General features: G+C 46.4%; 1 protein-coding gene across 3 annotated transcripts; it reads left to right on the top strand.

Moving 5' to 3' along the window:
- Positions 1 to 475: 475 nt before the first annotated feature.
- On the top strand, positions 476 to 8,731 carry DCAKD (dephospho-CoA kinase domain containing). 3 transcript variants are annotated; one of them, XM_054993510.1, is made up of 6 exons: positions 476 to 561; positions 1,707 to 1,797; positions 2,741 to 2,858; positions 3,514 to 3,717; positions 4,778 to 4,865; positions 6,985 to 8,730. In XM_054993510.1, the coding sequence occupies exons 3-6, from the start codon at positions 2,747 to 2,749 to the stop codon at positions 7,268 to 7,270; spliced, it is 690 nt and encodes a 229-aa protein (XP_054849485.1). In that variant the 5' UTR covers positions 476 to 561; positions 1,707 to 1,797; positions 2,741 to 2,746; the 3' UTR covers positions 7,271 to 8,730. The 3 variants fall into 3 exon arrangements, with proteins under 3 accessions (XP_054849485.1, XP_054849487.1, XP_054849486.1); XM_054993511.1 differs by having other exon boundaries at positions 521 to 561; positions 1,753 to 1,797; XM_054993512.1 differs by lacking the exon at positions 1,707 to 1,797 and having other exon boundaries at positions 479 to 561; positions 6,985 to 8,731.
- Positions 8,732 to 19,219: the final 10,488 nt, after the last annotated feature.

Consider the following 19,219-nt stretch of genomic DNA (forward strand, 5'->3'; position numbering starts at 1 on the left):
AGGCCTCCTCTTGTCAGCATTTGTTAAAAACGGAGCAGGTGCTGTCTTGCCTTCTGTCTGGAAGAAGTAAGGAATGGAAGCATCTAATTGAAGACACAGCTCATCCCGGAAAGCTAAGGGTGCGACTTGCCAGCAGCTCCATTTTAAACGAAAACCTCACCCTCCTGTTTAAGATCCAACCAGCTGAAGAGTTCTGCCGAACTCAAGAAGATGTGCTTGGTCTTAATAAAAAGGATCCCGCGGCTTTTGTGCAGGATTTTTGTTTTGAACCACCGCAAGCTCTCAGTCAAGACATCTCTCCCCTTCCCTCCCATCTTTCCTTTGAGTTTGCCTTCCCCTAGTCCCGCCTGCCCTTTGTCATTCTGGCTTCACGCCTGGAGAAGTATCGCCCAACGCTGGCAGTAGCCATTGGGTGGTTTTCCCCGCGTGCCTTCTTTTCGCCAATCGGAAGTTAGGGAATCCAGACACGAGTGAAGCTGGACGGACTGCGTTGGAGGCAGAGCAGGAGGGTGATAGAGATCCTGCGGGGCTATATCGAAGTGGCGGTGGGAGGGGCGAGAGGTATGTGGCTGTTCGTTGAGAGGAAGGGTGAGGCGGTCGAGTATTATAGAGGGGGAGGGGGAGAGAGAAGCGTGACTCAACTTCAGAGCCCTCTTCTGGGGAGCAATGTCCAGGCCCCTGAGCATGGGTAGAGTCCTACCTTGCGCTACTGGACAGCTAGCTACATCCAGTCATGTTCTATAGCGGTCGAAGTGTTGGACTGGGACCTGGGAAACACGAGTTGAAATGCCTGTTGTGCTTGGCGTACCCTACCTCAGTTATGCTTGGTAACTGTGTTTAGCTTATATACCAGTCTTCTAGAGAGATTAGTGTCCCAGAGCAGTGAAGTGAACCAAGTCAGTGTTGTTGTTATCCCCACAATACAGCTGGAAAGTTGGGGCAGAGAGGAGTGGCCTACCAAAGGCCACCAACTGAACTGAGGGCAGTAGCAGGATTGGAACCTGCAGGTTGCTGACTCACAGTTTAGTGACAACTGCTGAGACCCATGTGCCGACCTTGGATGAAGGGTAGAATTAAAAATTGTATACAGCAGTGATACGCTGGTGCTGTGGAGCCACCTGTGGCTCTTCTGAGCAAAGCCCCTTGCGTAGTGGGGCTTGTGGTCATCCAGTGGTTCCCACATTGAAACACCCTCCTCTGGAAAAATGGGTAAGTTGTGAGCCTCCCTGAAGTGGAGGCTCACATTTACTTCCATCCCTATGCCAGGGATGGAAGTAAATGTGGCAGTTTGCATTGAGAGCAACTCACTCTGTGAGTACCACTAGTATAGATTAAGAGGAACAGATCCACCTGTCTTGTTAGAAGTAAAGGAAGTGGGTGAATGTTGGCATACTCCCCCCTGCCCCACACCTTTCTTTTATGTATTTATAACACTGGACAGGGATTAAGAGGAGAGTGGGATGTGCTTCTTGACGGATTTGTGTTGGCCCAAACCAAAATCCCAAACCAAAGGCTATATGATACTGGTAAATTGCGTATATCCTCTCATTTCACTATGTCTAATTTGAAGCCTTCCTCCAGCCTAAAATAGCTGGCTACCTTCTGTCAGAGCTAACCAGAATAACACATAGCAGTGTATATATATTGACTATTCTTACTCGGTTATTTATGTGTGGTGTATTTTTTCCTTGTCCCCCTCCCCCAAGGAACTTGTGGTGGTGTACATGGTTCTCCTCTATTTTATACTCATAGCAACTCAGTGAGGCTAAGGAGAAGTGACTAGTCCAGTGACACCCGGTAAGTTTCACAGCAAGTGGGGATTTGATCCTGGGTTTCCCTGGTCCTATTCCAACATTTAAGATCCTACACCATGTTCTTAAAGGGCTTTACATTAATATGGCATAATGAGTAAATATAATAATACTTAAAAATTGCTTAAATCTTAAGCAAATGAACAAGAAGCTCGTGTTGAGCAAGGCAAGCACGATTGTGGAAGAATGTTTTAATATACTTTAAAACCCATATGATTCCTCCAGCCCAGGACAGTTTCACATTCAGGTTGTTGTAGTGTTGCACTTTTTAAAAATGGTACAAATCATCGTACTCCCAGATTCACAAATATCTGCCCTCATGGAGGAGGGCCTGGTTTAGTATTGCAAGTGTTTATCCATTAGGTGTTTTTTCCTCGTGTGGTATTCACAGGTGTTTCATTGAATAAACCGAGGTCTATTACCTATGCACCCTAAATTGTCCTAGAGGTATTTGTCCTTCATCTGCCCTTTTGTGAACTCAAATGCTGTGTTCAGAGGTTTGACTCCTGTTGCAACGCCTACCCAGGGAGTGAGGGAAGAGGTAATTTTAAGAGATGCCCCAGCTCCTCTACAAGAGCTAAGACTTTACATCCAGAAGAGTTCTTGTTTATTCCATAGCATCTCTGATTAATAGGATCTTAGGTAGCTGGGTTGGGAAAGGCTTCTCCCTGTCTGAATCCTCAGAGAAGGAAGGCTCTCAATCAAATCTACCATGCTGAGCTTAGAGGGACTGGTGGTCTGATTGACTATATGGTATCTTCCTAGCCTTGGCCAGGCTGAGCCTCATGGCCAGCCAGAAATCCACCTGGCACTACCCCTTTACTAGTCAAACCTGCCTCTGGTTCTGCTGAACTCTGGGCTAAATACTAATTGGTTCAAAGTGGATTTCACCCTTTTGTTGTGTAACATTCCTTTTTTATTTTCCCTAGGGAAAGATGTTTTTGGTGGGACTGACAGGGGGGATTGCATCAGGAAAAAGTACAGTGCTTACTGTGCTGCAGGACCTGGGCTGTGCTGTTATTGATGCGGATATTATAGCTCGACAAGGTGAGTTTTCTGTTAGCTAGCCAGTTTTGTTTAATATAGGGCTGAACAAAAGATAGACGGTAAACATCTGTCTTCAAGGAATACTGGCCTTGTTCTGATTCAACAAGGTGCATCTAATGTTCTTGAGCAAGAGCATGCACTGAGTATAACTTAAACAGATAACTGATTACTTAATATTCAGGATCCCTGAACAATGCAGACAGGTTTTATAAATTTAAAACACACAGGTGAACCCCATGACGCTGTTTTATACTGACTCAAATCCTTGGCCTCTGAAGGTCAGTATTGTTTAGTTCTGATTGGCAGTCTCTGCCTTAAACCTGAGCCTTTCTGCATGCAAAACAGATTGAGGAATGGATATCTCTTGACTCCAGGACATCAAACATATCTGTCATGTTGCAGGTCAGAGAGCTAACGTAGTTTTCTGTTTCTAGCTAGAAAGCTGTCTTACCTCCTTCCTTCCAGCAGCAGGCTTTCTCAGTGCTGGTTTGAATGAGCTTTGCTGCATGGCCCTAGGTATAACTGAGGCCTCCCAACTTGAAGGATGCCTCCATCTTGGCCCTTGGCTTTCATAAGCTTTGCCCAAGACTACCACTCGTTAAAGGGTAATGTGGTAGGGTCAGTGCTAATCTGTAGGTACTTTTACTTTCTGCAGTGGTCCAGCCAGGCCTCCTGGCCTACCAGAGTATTGTGCATGCCTTTGGTCCTGAAATCCTCTTGGAGAATGGCGAAATCAATCGTGAAGCTCTGGGGAGCTTAATTTTCTCCCAGCCAGAGAAACGTCAGCTGCTAAATTCCATCACTCACCCACAGATCCAGAAGGAGATGTTAAAACAAATCTTGAAACACTTTGTGCTTGGTAAGCATTTGTGGGCGGGGGGGGGGGGCGGGATTGGACAGTCAGATTTTTGCAGAGGCCTCATTTGAACAAAAACTGCGTCATTTCTGATCGTCATTCATTTTCTCCACTTGCAAGTGGCACAGCTACCAGTCTCCTTTATTTGTGTTCGTCCTTTCACTGCCTACGTCCTGAGAATTCTCCCTTTTTTATACTTGCCCTTTGCGTTTTTGCTCCCTTAACGTACCTTTAAAGAGCGCACACAAAAGTATCTTCGGCAAGTATTGTGTATAATGTCACACCTTCTGAAAGGCTCCCTTGTCTTCCTTCTGCCTCCTCCCTCCCCTTGGCTCTTTCATAAACGCTCCTTTTCAATTCGATAAGGTAACATAATGGTTTTGACAGCTGGGATTTCTACAGTGTCTTTCTGTTCCTTCCTCTTCATTCTCCTGATAACGCTTCACAAAAACAGCTGCCAAACTTGTCTCATCAAGTGCCCGATAGCATCGCCAGCTGCTTTGGAGGGTCTCTGGGTGCCAGGAAGAAGGAAGTCCTGGCTAGAATGAGTCCTAATTTATCAACGGTCGACAGAATAAAGGGGAGATGGTTTCCTGGGGAGGTGGAGAGAACCTGGCCTCCAGTTCCTAAGCTCCTTCTCTTGCCATGCAAACTGAATTGGAGATGAGAGAGAGAAGCTGGCCCTTTAACTTACCTGGAACATTCTGGATGGGCCACTGCCCTGGAGAGCCACTGTGGGCCAGGAGCTACCTAAACCACGTTGGCCCTGTGGTGCTGGCAAAGCCACAGGGGCCATAATGGTAGTGACAGTGGGCACAGCTCACCTTGATTCATGCCAGTGTACCCATTTTCTACATGAAGGGCCAACTTTTAGCAAGTCCAGAGCCTTGTTGGACTTGTGCACCTTGCTGCAGTGCCAGAGCATCAGAAACCTTTGGAGAGAACAAAACTATGCATGTGACTTGCATAATTTCCCACTGCCTGGTACAAGAATGGTTGTGCAATATTAAAACGCACTTTGAAATGACTAATAGAAAATTTGTTTTTTTTCCCCTTTCTCTAGGCTACCGGTATGTGATCCTGGATATCCCCCTGCTTTTTGAATCCAACAAGCTGACCAGGTTCATGAAACATACCGTTCTTGTCTACTGGTAAGGGTGTTGCGAGGAGCCGCATTGTCCATTAGTGAGCGTTTCAGAACACCTATCCACTTGACAGGCCAAATCCTGCTTTCAGCCACTCTTCCCCCACTAGACCCTTCAGGCTCACAGACACAGTAACAGACGTCCACTGACGTTACACAACTGCGGTACTCCGAACTCCCGAGCTCAAGCGATCCACCAGCCTCAGCCTCCCTGGGATTACAGGTGTGCGCCACTGCGCCCAGCTAGCTCTCCCTTCTCCTCAGGGGATTGCCAAAGGGTGCTTCTTCTTCACCTGGCATGGCTGGGCCTGTCCCTTTGTGGCCAAGCTTGCCTCTAAGGAAGCCAGGCAAGAACGGAGCCAAAGGACAGTTGAGAGACCTGCCTCAACCCTTCTTTGAAGAGAGAGACACTGAGCCCCTGTGCCTGGAAACACACTTTCATTGTCTCCTCTGTCCCACATGCCCCCGGAGGGTAGTTACTCTGAAACAAGCAAGATCAAGGGACAGAAACAGCCAAGCCTTCCTTCCAGTGGTTCATCACAAAAAGATTGATGATGTTCCATTGGTTGGTTAGGGGCGGGGATAATGAGCTTGTTATTCCTCCTATTATCCTGGCTGTATACCTGTGCACTCATCCTCACTCTCCATCTGCATCTCTTTGAAGATGTTGTAGGCTTGGCCATGTCCCACTGCTTTCGGGTCCCTCCTGGGTCCTATTGTCAGCCGTGTGCTTCCATGCTTGGGACTTAGTTCCCAGGCACATGGGGGCCTTATTCAGATCAAGACAACAGGTAAAAGGGGGCTTAGACCTCCCCCCTCCCAAACACATTTTTCTCACCTAAAATACAATCCTGGAGATTTTCTCTTTGCCCTGTTGGGACATTTTCTTGTAGTCCATCAGCACATGTAAGTTTCCCCATTGGGGCAAATGGTGGCTCCCCAGGTATACTTCAGGCAGGGAAGGTGGAGTTGTAAGTCCCTTCTCATGCACCACTGTTCCAATCCAATCAGGCCCTTCCTTGCCTCAGAGTTTAGTGCCAAGCACAGAACTCTGTAGTAGCCTTTATCTTTTGGAATGGCCTGCCTGAAGTGGTTAGGAAAGCTCCCACTTTCCTGGCTTTCCGCAAACTCTGCAAAACTGAATTATTCAGAAGGGCTTTCTACCCAGATTACAGGACCATGTTATAAGAAATTGCTCAGTGGGATGCCTTTGTAGGAATGGGGACTAAACACTGCGCTATTGGGTACTGTCTGTTGATGTAGATATGCATCTAATGGGGAGTTTCCACTCTGCTAACCATGCCATGGAAATGGGTCATGCTTTGTTTTGGATGGATTTCATCTCTGTGCTTGGCTTTATGCTTGTCTGGAATTTTTCTGCTACAATTCCCTATTGTATCTATTTCCCAGAATGTCCTAACTGTTGTTCATGATTGTACTTTGCTCAATGTCTGTCCTAGCTGTTGATTATTTTGTATTTTCATTTGCATCTTGGATCTCTGTGAGAAAGGTGGACTATAAACGATGACAACAACAACAACTCCCAGTACATGGATGATTGACGAGACATGGAGGTGGGGGAGAATGAGGGTGGTGTTGAGAGCTGACTTGGATGTGTTCATACCACAGCATGATGTCCCTCCCTGTCGCAAGAGTAATAGCAGAGTGGGGCAGCAGTTGCACTTTGCAGTAACTTAACTTTGAAAAACCTGGGGAAGATCCAGTTGCAGTTCACCTGGTTCCTTGTCCCATTTGGTCCTCAGTGCTTCTAAGAAGAGGGTTCAGACCACGGATCCACCTGGTCCAGCATTCTGTCTCAGCAGAGGCTAAGCAGGAGTACTGCAGGGAGCCCACAAGTAGGGCTTCAAGGCAGTTCCCTCTTGTTGTTTGCCCCTGGCATGTATTATTCAGAGGCATACTGCCATGGAACCTGGAATTTCCATTGAGCCATGATCACCAGTAGCTAGAGTGTGTTGAAGAGAGAGAACACTGAGAATTTACTATTTTATTCCTGTGTTACCCTAATGACTACTAGCTACAAAAAAAAAAGTTATTAAAACCTATCAAACCTTTCTGATTTCCTTCCTGAGCTGAATTTTTCTTTCTTTCCTTCCTTCCTTCCTTAGTGACCCACAAACCCAGCTGACTCGCCTGATGCGCAGGAATGGGCTGACTCAAGCAGAGGCGGAAGCACGAATCGCTGCCCAGCTGCCCCTTGACCAGAAAGTCAAGTTGGCTGACCACATCATTGACAACTCAGGCAACAAGGAAGCCACAAAAAGGCAAGTCCTGAAGTTGCATTCATCACTGGAGGACTCTTTGGACTTCCTTTGGGTACGCTTCTTGGCCATCACAGCCGTGGCTGGGATTAGTGGCCTCACATATTTCCTGCTGAGGCAGCTTGTGTCTTAATCTCCTAGGATGGTGGTGGTGGTTTTTGCAACATGGAGCAAAAATTTTCTAGACAAGAATGTTCTGCTTTGGAAAAAGCCAAAGAAATCCACAGCCTGGAACGAGTGTCACAGTCTGACTGCAGAGGACTAAATATATATATTTATATATATGGATATGTATGGATTGATGTCAAAGGTTTAGCTAATATCCTCAGAGATTGCTCTTGAAAAACTCTTGAAAGTTGAAAGGAGAGCTCTCTCCTTCCCAAGTGGCTCTTGGCCTTCCTTTCTGGTGCTCTTGTAAAAAGCTAGCATGTAATTGAGAAGGGGAAGTGGGTCGGGATGCAGTTCACTAGGGTAGTAGAAACTTTGGAATGCTCATTTGGGGATGTGCTGTAACTTGTTCAGTAAATCTGACGTCTCAGCCACACAATTCTCATGGGAGTTTTTGACGCAATGATAAAACTAACGCTATGTGGCCTTTCCCAAAATGCCCTGTGCAGCCACCTCCATGGTGAGATTTGGTACTGACCAAGTATATTGTTGCCCTGAACAAAGTACACTAGTCCTCTCCTGGGGTTCTGTTACTGCTGGCCAGCTCCAAGGAGGGGATGCCTGTTTCCTCCTGGACCACTGATGGCTGGGAGTAACCCGAGGCCCTGCAGGCATTGGCGCCCCCTCAATGTGCTTCGTTTGAGCAGCTTGGGCAGAGCACTAGTCTTGGGTACTAGCTGCAGCCTGCTCAGCTTTATGCTCCAGAAAATGGCCAGTATGAAATCTCATTGCACTGTGAGAATTGGGAGGGCTTGCGTAGGAGAGGCTTTTGTGTGTCTTGGGGAATTCAGTGTCAAGGGAAAAACAAAAGCCAGTGAGAATTGGGCTACATTTATAGTTTTGCAAGAAGTGCCACATTACTGCTTTTCATTTGAACATCTTTTTATTGATCAGTCACACACGCCAAACGACACACTTCAGTCTTCCAATACAAAGTTGTAAGTGCAGTCTGGAACATGTAGATTCTTTCTGCATTTGTGCCTCGAATTCAGACGGATGAGCCTATCTGCTGGCGTTAAATGCATTACCCACATTTGGGATTCCAGATAACAGCAGTGTTCATTTCAAATTTCCTTCTTTCAAGGAGTCTCTCCCACCCTAGTCTGTTGGCGGAGCAGCCTGTGTGGATGTGAGGGGAGGGGAATCAAACAAGTGTTCTCAGGCACACCGCTAAGGCCCTGTTGCAGCTCTCTGTTAGGGTGTGGGGGCACAGAGGACTCTCAGACACAAAGCCATGCCTTTTGTTGGGACTCGACAAATTGTCACAGAGCCACGTGAATCACGAGATTTCCAGAGTGCTACATGCAAGCCCTGCAGAACACGCTACAAAGAACAATGTGCTAAGAAAGAATGCTCGCAGAAGTCCACTGATGAGGGTATGTTTTTTCACACATTACTCAGCAGCAGACCTGAGTTGGGCACTGGCAGTATGCTTGACGAGCCATGGCTGATTCTAATTGCATGTGTGCTTGATGCACATTGTGCTTGTAACAGCGCAGTACTAATGAACAGAACTGGTGTGTTGTTCAGCTGCTCATGGAATAAAATCGTTTGCAATCCAACTTCTATGAAGGGAGGGGGGGGAAAGGGTCAGTTTGGCTGAGACTGAAACGTCATAAAACCTCAAACAGGCAGGTTGTGGTGAGTTCCTGGATGCCCAGAGGACAAAGGATAGAGAGAGGATAAAGGATAGAGAGCTAAGAAGTCAGGCAGGCTGAGGAAGAGGTGCCTCAAGGGAAGCTGAAGAAAAAAGCTTGAGGGGAAAAGCAAACAGGACAAGGAATTAAAGGGCTAATCAGAGATGGGACTTTGAGTAGGGTGTGGTACTTAAGAGGGGGAGAAGCTGAATGCCATGGGGCGGGGCAGGAAGGAGCAAGGAATGGCAGGGAGGCTGGTCAAAGACCAGGGTGAGGCCTGACTTAAACAAGATGCTGGCTGACAATAACTTTCTCAAATGACACTGCATACATCTGGCATTTTCCTTAAAAACTGGCCTGCTACTTGTACAGTGTTAGCATGCAGCGATCCATTGCCTGGGCTGGTGCGTGTAGGCGTGTTCAATGCATAGCTGCTCATCTGGATGGAAAGTCATTCCTGCCCACCAGCCTCACCTTTAAATCAGGCCTGGCGGAAGGTCAAAGCAGGCTGTGGCCTGAAAAGCAGGGATACCAGGAAACAGGTGGTAAAGACATGGAGTTGGAACGGGCTGAGATGTTACAGCCGCCCTGGGGCAAGCTGAGGCAAGCCATCCCTGAGGAGCTGGCTCTCTGTACCCATCAGTTGCTGCGGCCAAATGGCTTCTCTGCCTGTGCCAGCACCACAAGGGCCACATGGCTCAGCTTGTTGGTAGCCACCAGCAACCCTCCAGGGTTATGGCTCATGAGGAATTTCCTGCGAAAGGGTCCCGGCCATCCCTGCACAAACTAAAGCATGGAACTGATTCAAAACTGGAAAGTGGGAGGGAGGCTGTGCTGTGCCTGTGGCCTGGGTGCAAAGGGCCCCCAAATCGCTAGGCCAAGAGAGTCCCATAGAACAGGGAATCTTGCTGCTGCTGACACGGCACCACACTGAACGCTCAGCCCTAAAAAGGAAGCAAATGTCCAAAGCCGCTGAGGAGAGCACTGAATTTCACACTAGGCAGCCCACGCCTTAGCTGCACGCTGAAGCAGAACAAGGAAAAGCCCCCAAAGATTGCTGTGAAAGGCTATGGCTATCCTTAGCCGCTGTCAGTGGTCCAGAAAATAACCATGAAACAAATTTACAAAGATCCTGCATGAGGTTCTTGTAGGAACAATGTGTTGTTCTAACTAATCCACCCAACTGCTTTTTAAAAATACCCAGCTTTTAAATGGTTTTATCCATCTTGGGGTAATTGACTTTTTAACTGGCAATTTTGGAGAAACGTCCTTTCACCCAGTGATGGCAAATCTGGGTTGCTAAGGCATGGTTTGTACTCACTGAATTTTATCAGTTTTTATGAATGGGTCTTGCTTACCTCTTAGGAAGGTTGCCAACTGACGGGGGGGGGGGTGGAATCGTAGCCTTCTTTGTGTCATCAGCAATTATTTGGTTTCTGTGTTTTTAACAGAGGTCAGCAGCTAAAGCTTTTAATGACAGTGATAAATAGAACTTGCCGGTCAAGGTGCCATTAAAGACCCAGGAACAAAGGCTGGTGAAAGAGTTGGCAGCCTTACTCCTCTAGGGAAGGGCCCAAGCCCTGCTTCTCTTGCAAGGCAAACGTGAAGAGTGTGATGTGTGATGGCATCTTCCCTGCCTGCTGGTTGTACCCTGCAAGTGCTCCCTTTCAATCATTTTTTCCTGCTGGGCTTAAAGGGGGGGGGTTGCCTCCCCCCCGGGGGTTGCCTCCCCCCCCCCGCCTCTGTTCTTAGTCCCATTATCTCAGCCAAGGTGGATTTGGGAACACAAGTTTGCTGGGATGATCAGCAGTCTTGTCCTTCAGGGCTAGCTGCCTGCCTGCTGGGTGTGGGAGTCAAGAGGGTTTTTTTTTCTCCATTAGATAAGCTGCTGAGCTGGGGCAGGGTGGCTTTTCCCCTCAACTCGCTTTCATGATTCCTCTGGAGCTGTGTGCCTTCCTTGGCTCTTGCCGTCTGCTGGAGGCCTCTGGGCAAGTGAGGATAAACTAGATGACCTTTTGGGTAGCCTTTTTGTTTCTACATTCGGCTAAGGGGCTCCTCTTTGGCCTGCCTCTTTCTCTTCCTGCAACCTTCAGGCTCTCATTTCTTCCTTTTGCTTATTGATGCTATTTTTGATCCCATTTTTCCTCTGGTGTAAATAAAACTCAAAAGAGACCAATCTGTAAACCATGAGCAGTATGGATCTCTGGGAATTACAACCGATCTCTGGGCTATAGAGATCTGGAGAAAGTGGCTACTTTGAAGGGTGGACGCTGTCATATTATACCCCTCTGAGGTCTCCCCCTCTTCAGGTTCCGCCCCCAAATCTCCAGGAATTTCCCAACCTGATGTTTTATAGTGATTTGAGTAATACCTCGTATGGAAAAATTAAGCAAATTTTTAAAGTATGCTCCGGTAATTGGAAATGAATTGATAGAAGCAAGTTAGACTTGCTTGTTTTAAAAGGGACAGTTAATAACTTACCAACTATTTTAAACATTGACCTTATTTTGTGGGGTTTGCTGTGAGGGATTTATTTTGGCTTCCAGATGCCCTTGTTTGTATATATGAATGCATTCTTTTGTAAATGTGCTTTATGAGTATTTCATGGACCACTGTTGAAGACTTCATTGAAATATGTCTAATCCTTCTTTAGTTGTATTCTAATATAAGTATTTTTTTTCTTTACATGTTCTACCGACACTGATATTGTTACTTTTTTGTTAAAGGTTATGTATTATTTCTTCAAGGGCATACATATGCCTTTCCTTCAACTTTTTTTTTGCTTTTTTTCTCATTTTACTGGGTTGTAGGCCTATGCCCTCCTCCTCCCACACGCACCCCTTTTCCTGTGCCCCAAGGCGTCCCATTTCGAGCAGGCAGTTGCAGCACCTCACTTCTGCCAGCTGAGGGCAGTGCTAGCCCATGTTCCCCCACACAGAGCAATCCATTCAGAAGCTGAGTTAGGTGCGCAGTTCTCTGCTCACTTGGAATCCCTTGAAGACGTTTTTAAAAAAAATTCTAGCCAATGTGTTCTTTCTTGATTAAGCATAGTATCTGTCAGCCTGCTGAGGTTCTGTCAGCTATGTAGAGAAGTGGGCATCTACTCGCTGGAGAAATTGGCTTGCATTGAATCATCTGGTGGGCAGCGGTCAGGTGGAATGGCTTGATGCTAATCTGCTTTGCTCCATCGCTCTCCCTTGGCTTAAATCTCATCAATGCCCAGGCAAATCTGGACAATCAGGTCACCTTTCAACCATTTGTGTTATTTATTAGTGGTCAAACTAGATCAATTGCTATCAAAAAGCGCAAGAAGTCAAAAAGTATAAAATGTTGAGAAAGGAGGGAAACGGGAGAGGGACCACAGAGAAGGAAGAAGACCAGTGCATGAAAAAATAGTTCTTGCAGTTGTGGGTAACTCACTTCTGCCTCCAATTGCAGAATAAATTGCACTTCTGCTGGCACCGGAGGAAGGTCAGGAAGAGATTCTGCTTTTGCATTCCTATCAAGCCTGGTCAGCACAGAGTGGTCTCTTGAACAGCAATAGGCCAGAGAAGGCCCCTCGTTCCTATCAAAGAGGCTAGATCTGGTCAGCTTAGGAAGAGGGCTTGGAATGGAAATGGAAGGACAGGACCTGCCTGGATCAAACCTACAGATCTTTCTCACCTGTTTCTTCTCAGCCAGATGCTAAAATGTGAAGCCATCAGTCTTTCATTGCCTCTGGTAGACTGCCTTTGAATCTGGAAGTTCTATTTCACTATCATGGCTACTGGCTACAGACTGAAGTATAATTTTTAAAATTTTAATGTTATTTACCCACACACACACCTTTCTCCCCAGCAGGCACCCAAAGCGCTCACCCCATGCAAAGCCCATAGCTGTGGCCATGTTTTCTGGAAGCAAATTATGCATATTTTATATTCGAGCAGCCTAGGAGTGGGATGCTAGCCACTGACTTCCCGTTTCTGGGTGACCTGGTTCCTTGAAGAAGGAGCAAGGTTCACAAGCCAGGAGATCTTGGGAGCAAACGTCTTTAGTTTTGCTTTTCTAGAACACAAAATGCAAATGTTTAGAGGGGAATTTTGTCTTGGGAAGGGAAATCTTTGTGTGTGCTGTGGAGGGAAATTGATGAGCAAAACAGATGAACTCAACAACAAAGGATCCCCTAGCTAGATTTGAAAGAAATTTTCTGGGTTCAAAATGGAGGTGACACCACTGCTCCACACTGCCCCCCCCCCTTTTGCTGGAAAAAGAAAATATGGAGTCCTTTTTATACATACAGGCCCTTTGGCATGTGCAGCCATGGTGGGGCTGGGGATAGAGTGCTTAGTAGAAATTTCCCACTTGTCCCGAACCTCAGTTGGACAAACCATCCCATCAGGTTAGCCCAACTGACCTGGCAGGTTTAGAGTGGCAGGCGGTCACTGGTGGTTTTCCCGGGGATCCAGAGGAGGAAAGAATAAGAACATTCTTGCTTGCAGATTGCTTGCACTGATTTTTCCATGCACCTTTAACTGCAAATGTAATACAAGAAAACAAGGCAAAGAAATGAAAACCCCCCCACCTCCCAGCAAATTATAAATGTGGCACAATGTGTGTGCCGGCTTAACAGAATCCAGCGCAGGGTGGATGGTTGATGGGGAAGGATAGATTTCTCTCACGCCGTGTTCTACCTCTGCAGTGCCCAGAGGCCAGTCTCCCAAGACCGTTTCATACTGACTAGCTCACGCTTAGCAATTTTCAAGAGCTTAGAGAAGTTAGATTTATTCATGTTTTTTGTTAATATAAAATGTATCATGAACTTTGTAGTGTTTGCAAGAATGTTGCTGCTGCTGCTGCTGTTGTTGCAAACATTGGCATGTACGGAGGTATTTGGAGTTGATGGAATTTGAAATGGTCTGGCACCAAGGCGTTTTAACACATGGTGTGGGAAGTTCTGGGCTGAACATGTAGCTGACATAGCAAAAACATGATAGATTTTGGTAGCATCTGCACCTAGCTGTCCTGGAGGGATGTTTTTCCGATTAGTGTGAATGAGCATTTTTTTTAAGAAAAAAAAATCCCCATTAGCAGACCTTTATGTAGCAGGGTGACATGAAGTACAATCAACTGATCAATGCTTGAAGTTCTCACATCATTACGGGCATTATTTATAATTAGACACAATGACTCTGCCTCCGTCAATTATGGACAAGACTCTCTCCCTGGGTTAACAGTGGTCCTTTTGTAGTATTGATACCGGGATTGATGGGGAGCCTGAAAAAGACGGCATCTCCCCCGCCCCCCCACACCATGTATTTTATTTTAATATGCATCTCAAGGTCAAGTGCTTGAAGTGTTTTGGCTTTGAAATCTACTTGCGTGTATCTGCATACCAGCTAACAATTGAACATCCAGAAGAGGGAATTCTCCATCATACCGTAACCGGGGCTGAAATTACAGTTAAGAAAACCAGACCACACATCATAACTTTTTCATTTATTCAGATATATGTTTGGAGCCACCTATAATTTTCACACACCGATTGGGTTCCCATCCGTAGAGCATGACTTCTTTCCCCATTCTACTGGAGCTCCAAATGCCTGCCAAATGCTGCTGCTCCTTGGGGACAGAGGACTCCCCCCCCCAAAAAAAACACATGGCCACAAGAGGAGGGAATCAGCAAAAAAAACACACCCACCCACCCCACCCCCATGCATGGAAATCTTCTACTGGATCCAGATCAGCATTCCTAGACCTATCCTGTGCGGTTGAGATACTTATGATCATGTTGCAGTATGGCTGAACAGTAGGCTGAAATCTTTATTATTTTAATGTCTGCTGCAATGGATCCAAGACTTTTTGAGTCTGAGGACACTTTTTAACATCAAAAAAATGTGTGGACCCCCACCCTCAGCGTAGTAGTAGTTCTGTTCATATCCGTTGAATGAAAAGATACATAATGACATAATTCGGCTTCTGTAATCACTCTGCTCTCCAAGATATAAGGACAGATGGACTCACATTCTAGCTAATATCTGAGAAAGTGAGCTGTAACTCACAAAAACTCATGCCCTATCACAAATTTTGTTGGTCCTATAAGTGCTACTGGACTTTTGCTCTTTTCTATTGCTATGGATAGACTAACATGGCTACCCATCTTGATCTAACGTAATGACAAAAAATTCAAAATGGTAATGCCAGTTTGGTGTAGTGGTTAAGAGCTCAGGACTGTAATCTGGAGAGCAGGGTTTGATTCCCCACTCCTCCACTTGAAGCCAGCTGGGTGACCTTGGGCTAGTCATGGCTCTCTGGAGCTCTCTCAGCCCCACCCACCTCACAGGGTGTTTTGTTGTGGGGATAATAATGGCATGCTTTGTAAACCGCTCTGAGTGGGCATTAAGTTGTCCTGAAGGGCGGTATATAAATTGAATGTTGTTGTTGTTGTTGTTGTTAATGTGTGCATGGATTTGCAGCCCTCTTGTAATAGCTCCATGACCCCCAGGGTTCCCTGATCCCCAGGTTGGGAACCACTGGTGTACTGTATTTTTCCTCTCTCTACTACCATTCGATTAACTTGTTGATTTGCTTGTTGAGCCACAATCTGCTTGATAAATGGAGCCACATTGGCACTGTGGTGTAGAGCTTAGAATGTCAGTTTAGGGCTGGGAAGACCTGGATGCAGCTTGCTGCATGACTTTGGGCCTGTCTGCTTGTCTATCTCACAGGGTAGTATTTATGAAGTTAAAATGGACGAAGGAAGAATGATGTATTCTTCCCTGAGCTCCTGGGTAGGAAGATAAACATGCACTAAAATAAAGAAATAAATAGCTTTGGGTTTAGATGGATGTTTTTAAAAGTAGTTATTTTGTCAAAGGTCTGCTTGCGAATCTCGTGGCTTAGTCCTCTTGCCTGTCATGTTTATCTTAATTACACAGCAAAGGGACTGATCTAGCAGCTCGGGTTGTGCACAGCTTATTTTAGATAGCTCACCAGGGAGCTGAGCTCTTCTGCATGGAGTTTTGGTTGGTCTATCAGATTCCATTCTGAGCCAGGACAGCTTGCCATAACAGTCAGTAGTACTGGGCGCCTTGCTGCACGTTCCATTGAGGATCTGTGACTGAATATCCTGGTATGTATGCTAACCTTCCCAAGCAGTCCTCTGCATGGTTATGGTGATGGGGAGGAATTGGATTGGGGCTGTGGTGCTAGAGGGGGGCTTCCCCCCAAATGCCTCCTTGACAGAAGTCACCCTTCCACCCTAAGTGGCTAGGCAGGTATGATATGAATGTATGTCTTTTTTCCTCTACCTGAGCTCATAGCTGTTCTGCAGGACTCATTTTTGACAGGGAAATGAGGAGTGGTCTGGAGGAAGTGTTAAAACACACTAATACCTTGTGGTTCCGTCCAGATCACAGCCAACACAGCTACTTTTAAAGGTTAAAATACACACTGGGAGATGCGAACAGGGACTGCAGTATAATATGAAGTTTGGTCCTGAGATTGCCGAGATCAGAAAGAGATAGATTTTCTTTTTCTCAGCTTTTCCAGCAATGGACACTTAACCCTCAGCTTTACACTGCAGTATTTTTGCACAGCAGAAAGATCGGTTTTCTACATCCAGCTGTAAGGGGAACTGAGATGTGAATGCCTGTGCCACATAGCATTACGGTATAGCGCAATAAATAAAGAAATCCGCCTCCCAAAGCAAGATCTGTTTCAGAAACATTCCACTGTCCCAAGCGTTCTGCCTTTTGTTCTAAGTCTCATTCCCTTCTGTTCTCGCTGACCTGGTTCTCTCGCGGTCATATAATTACCAATAAAGTAAGGCTACGCTGGTTTTTATTTGATAAAAATGTCATGATTACATGTTAAATGGCTAAATTCTGTGCTTGGGTCACAAATAGTTAATTATCAGCTTGTGCTTCTTTGGTAGGGGTGCGCGTAAAGTACAGATTTTTACTTTGTATTGAGCCAGAGTCACTGCTCATAACTGATTTTGCATATGATTCGTTCAACGTGAATATGAAATTATAATAATTTTCTACAAGGGTTAAGTAGCCTTTGAGCACTTAAGCCCTGCCTCCCAACTAGAACCGGTAATTTACAATTGATTCACAAGCGTCCCAAGAGAAGAAGGCCGGAAGGCTGCAGAAGAGAATAGGCAGTAATTAATTTTCCATTCAGTTTTATTTCCATGTCAGCCACAGGCCATTACAGAAGTGTGACGTATATAGATACAACCAGGGCTTTTTTTCTGGGAAAAGAGGTGGTGGAACTCAGTGAGTTGCCCTCGCAGAAAATGGTCACATGGCTGGTGGCCCTGCCCCCTGATCTCCAGACAGAGGGGAGTTTAGATTGTCCTCTGCGCCGCTGAGCGTTGTGGAGGGCACTCTAAACTCCCCTCTGTCTGGAGATCAGGGGGCGGGGCCACGAGCCATGTGACCATTTTCAAGAGGTTCTGGAACTCCGTTCCACCGCGTTCCTGCTGAAAAAAAGCCCTGGATACAACATTATATCATAAAGCTGTAGAATGATGAATTATTGGTAAAGAGGCAGTAGTTCATACGTAACAAACCGGTGTGGCAGTTCTATTTTAAATCCTAAAGATCGCCGCAAATCAGGTCTAAGAAAAGGCAGAAACACAACACAGGAAAAACCTGGGACATGGTAAATTGTTTATGATGGTAGTGGCCGCTTGGCTCTGCTTGACCCTGGCCACCATCGGCCTTCCAAGGCAGTGACCCACCAGGAACTATCCCAGTAAGAGGGAAAGACTGCTCCCCCCCAGGAATCAGCCACCCCAACGTACTGCTTCCCATTGCTTGCGAGAGCGGATCCTCAGGTATGCTGTTTGAAAAAATAGTGTCCTTTTTGATTTTGCCACTTGCCAGGGGGCTTGGAGGCGGGGGGGGGGGAGTCCAAGGTTGGGCCTTTTGTCAACCTCCTTTGGGTTGTCAAATGTTAGTTGTTCCTTTGCTGGAGCGAAGGCGAGGCGAATGCCACAGCATCTCACTAAAACCTTTCCTGATCGATCCGCTGTGTCTGGGTCTCAGCATACAAGTGGCGGAGCTGGCGATGGTCCCTCGTCTCCCCATGAAGCCTGCCTCTCTCCTTAATTGAAGTTTGTTTGAGCACATCCTGAGAGCACAAGCCAAATATTTAGTTGCTGCAAATTGGCACTCTGGATCAATTACTTGCTGACTTGACAAGTGTCACTTTCTCCCCTCGCAACGGCGTCCCTTTGGGCTCACGAATCAGCATCTCGCACCAGACCCAGCGGCTGGTGGTTCCCCCCCCCCTCGCCACAGCCCAACCCTGGTCTGATGCTTCCTTTGCAAGCACGTTTTTCATCAGGCCTGGCAATCTATCACCCAAGCTAGGATGAGATTTTCAATGAAGAAAAGTTCTTCTTTGCACATTCCTTCCATGCAGGCTGCTGTCTGCCCGCAACTTTTCTGCTCCCCCAGCTTACAAACTTGCAGAAAAATAGGCCCTGTATTTGTGCATTTATCACAGCAATAATTCTGTGCCTCCAGTGCAACTGATCATTTGGATATTTCCCTGAAGTAAGTTGACAGTGACAGGGAAAAAAGTTTCCTGCTTCTCTTGTCAGAATCATCAGGTTGGAAGGGACCTCTAGGGTCATTTAGTTCAACCCCTGCACAATGCAGGAAATTCACAACTACCCCCTCCCTGACTGCTCAAGTGATCCCTGCTCCATGCCCAGAAAATGAGCATGTTGGGATCATTGCACTTTGATCCCCCCACAGATGTTTCAGAGTCCTCCCCACCCCCTCCTTTGCAAGCTAATTCCTGGTAAACTTTGCTAAAGCAGAGCTGCTAGAAAGCTTTGGTCTTTCCATTGTTCTGGGCAAGACAAAAATAAGAATTGAAAATGGAGGAACCCCACCCTCTATTTTTTATTTAAATATCACCGAGAGCACTCCAGGGCCTGTTGTGTGACCAAGCAATCCAAGTGACTTCTCGGGGTGGCAAAAGGGTGTGTGCGGGGCACCAAGATCCATGACACAGGTAGCCTTGAGGTGCAACTAACATCTCTGGTTTGGGAGCCACATGCTCCCAAATTTCTCTGAAAAAACAGCCCCCCCCCCAATCTCTCCTTAGTGCCCACTCTCCTGGCTTTCCACAAACTGCAAACTGAATTATTCAGGGGCGCTTCCTTAAACATGTAATAGGGCTGTACTGTAAGGAAATAGTTCAGAGTCCTTATCTTTGGTAAGGAGATAGGGAATGTAGACAATCTGTTGCTGTAAGTATGCTCCTACTGCGTAGATTCC

This window comes from Eublepharis macularius, chromosome 12, assembly GCF_028583425.1.
Source record: "Eublepharis macularius isolate TG4126 chromosome 12, MPM_Emac_v1.0, whole genome shotgun sequence".
NCBI lineage: Eukaryota > Metazoa > Chordata > Lepidosauria > Squamata > Eublepharidae > Eublepharis > Eublepharis macularius.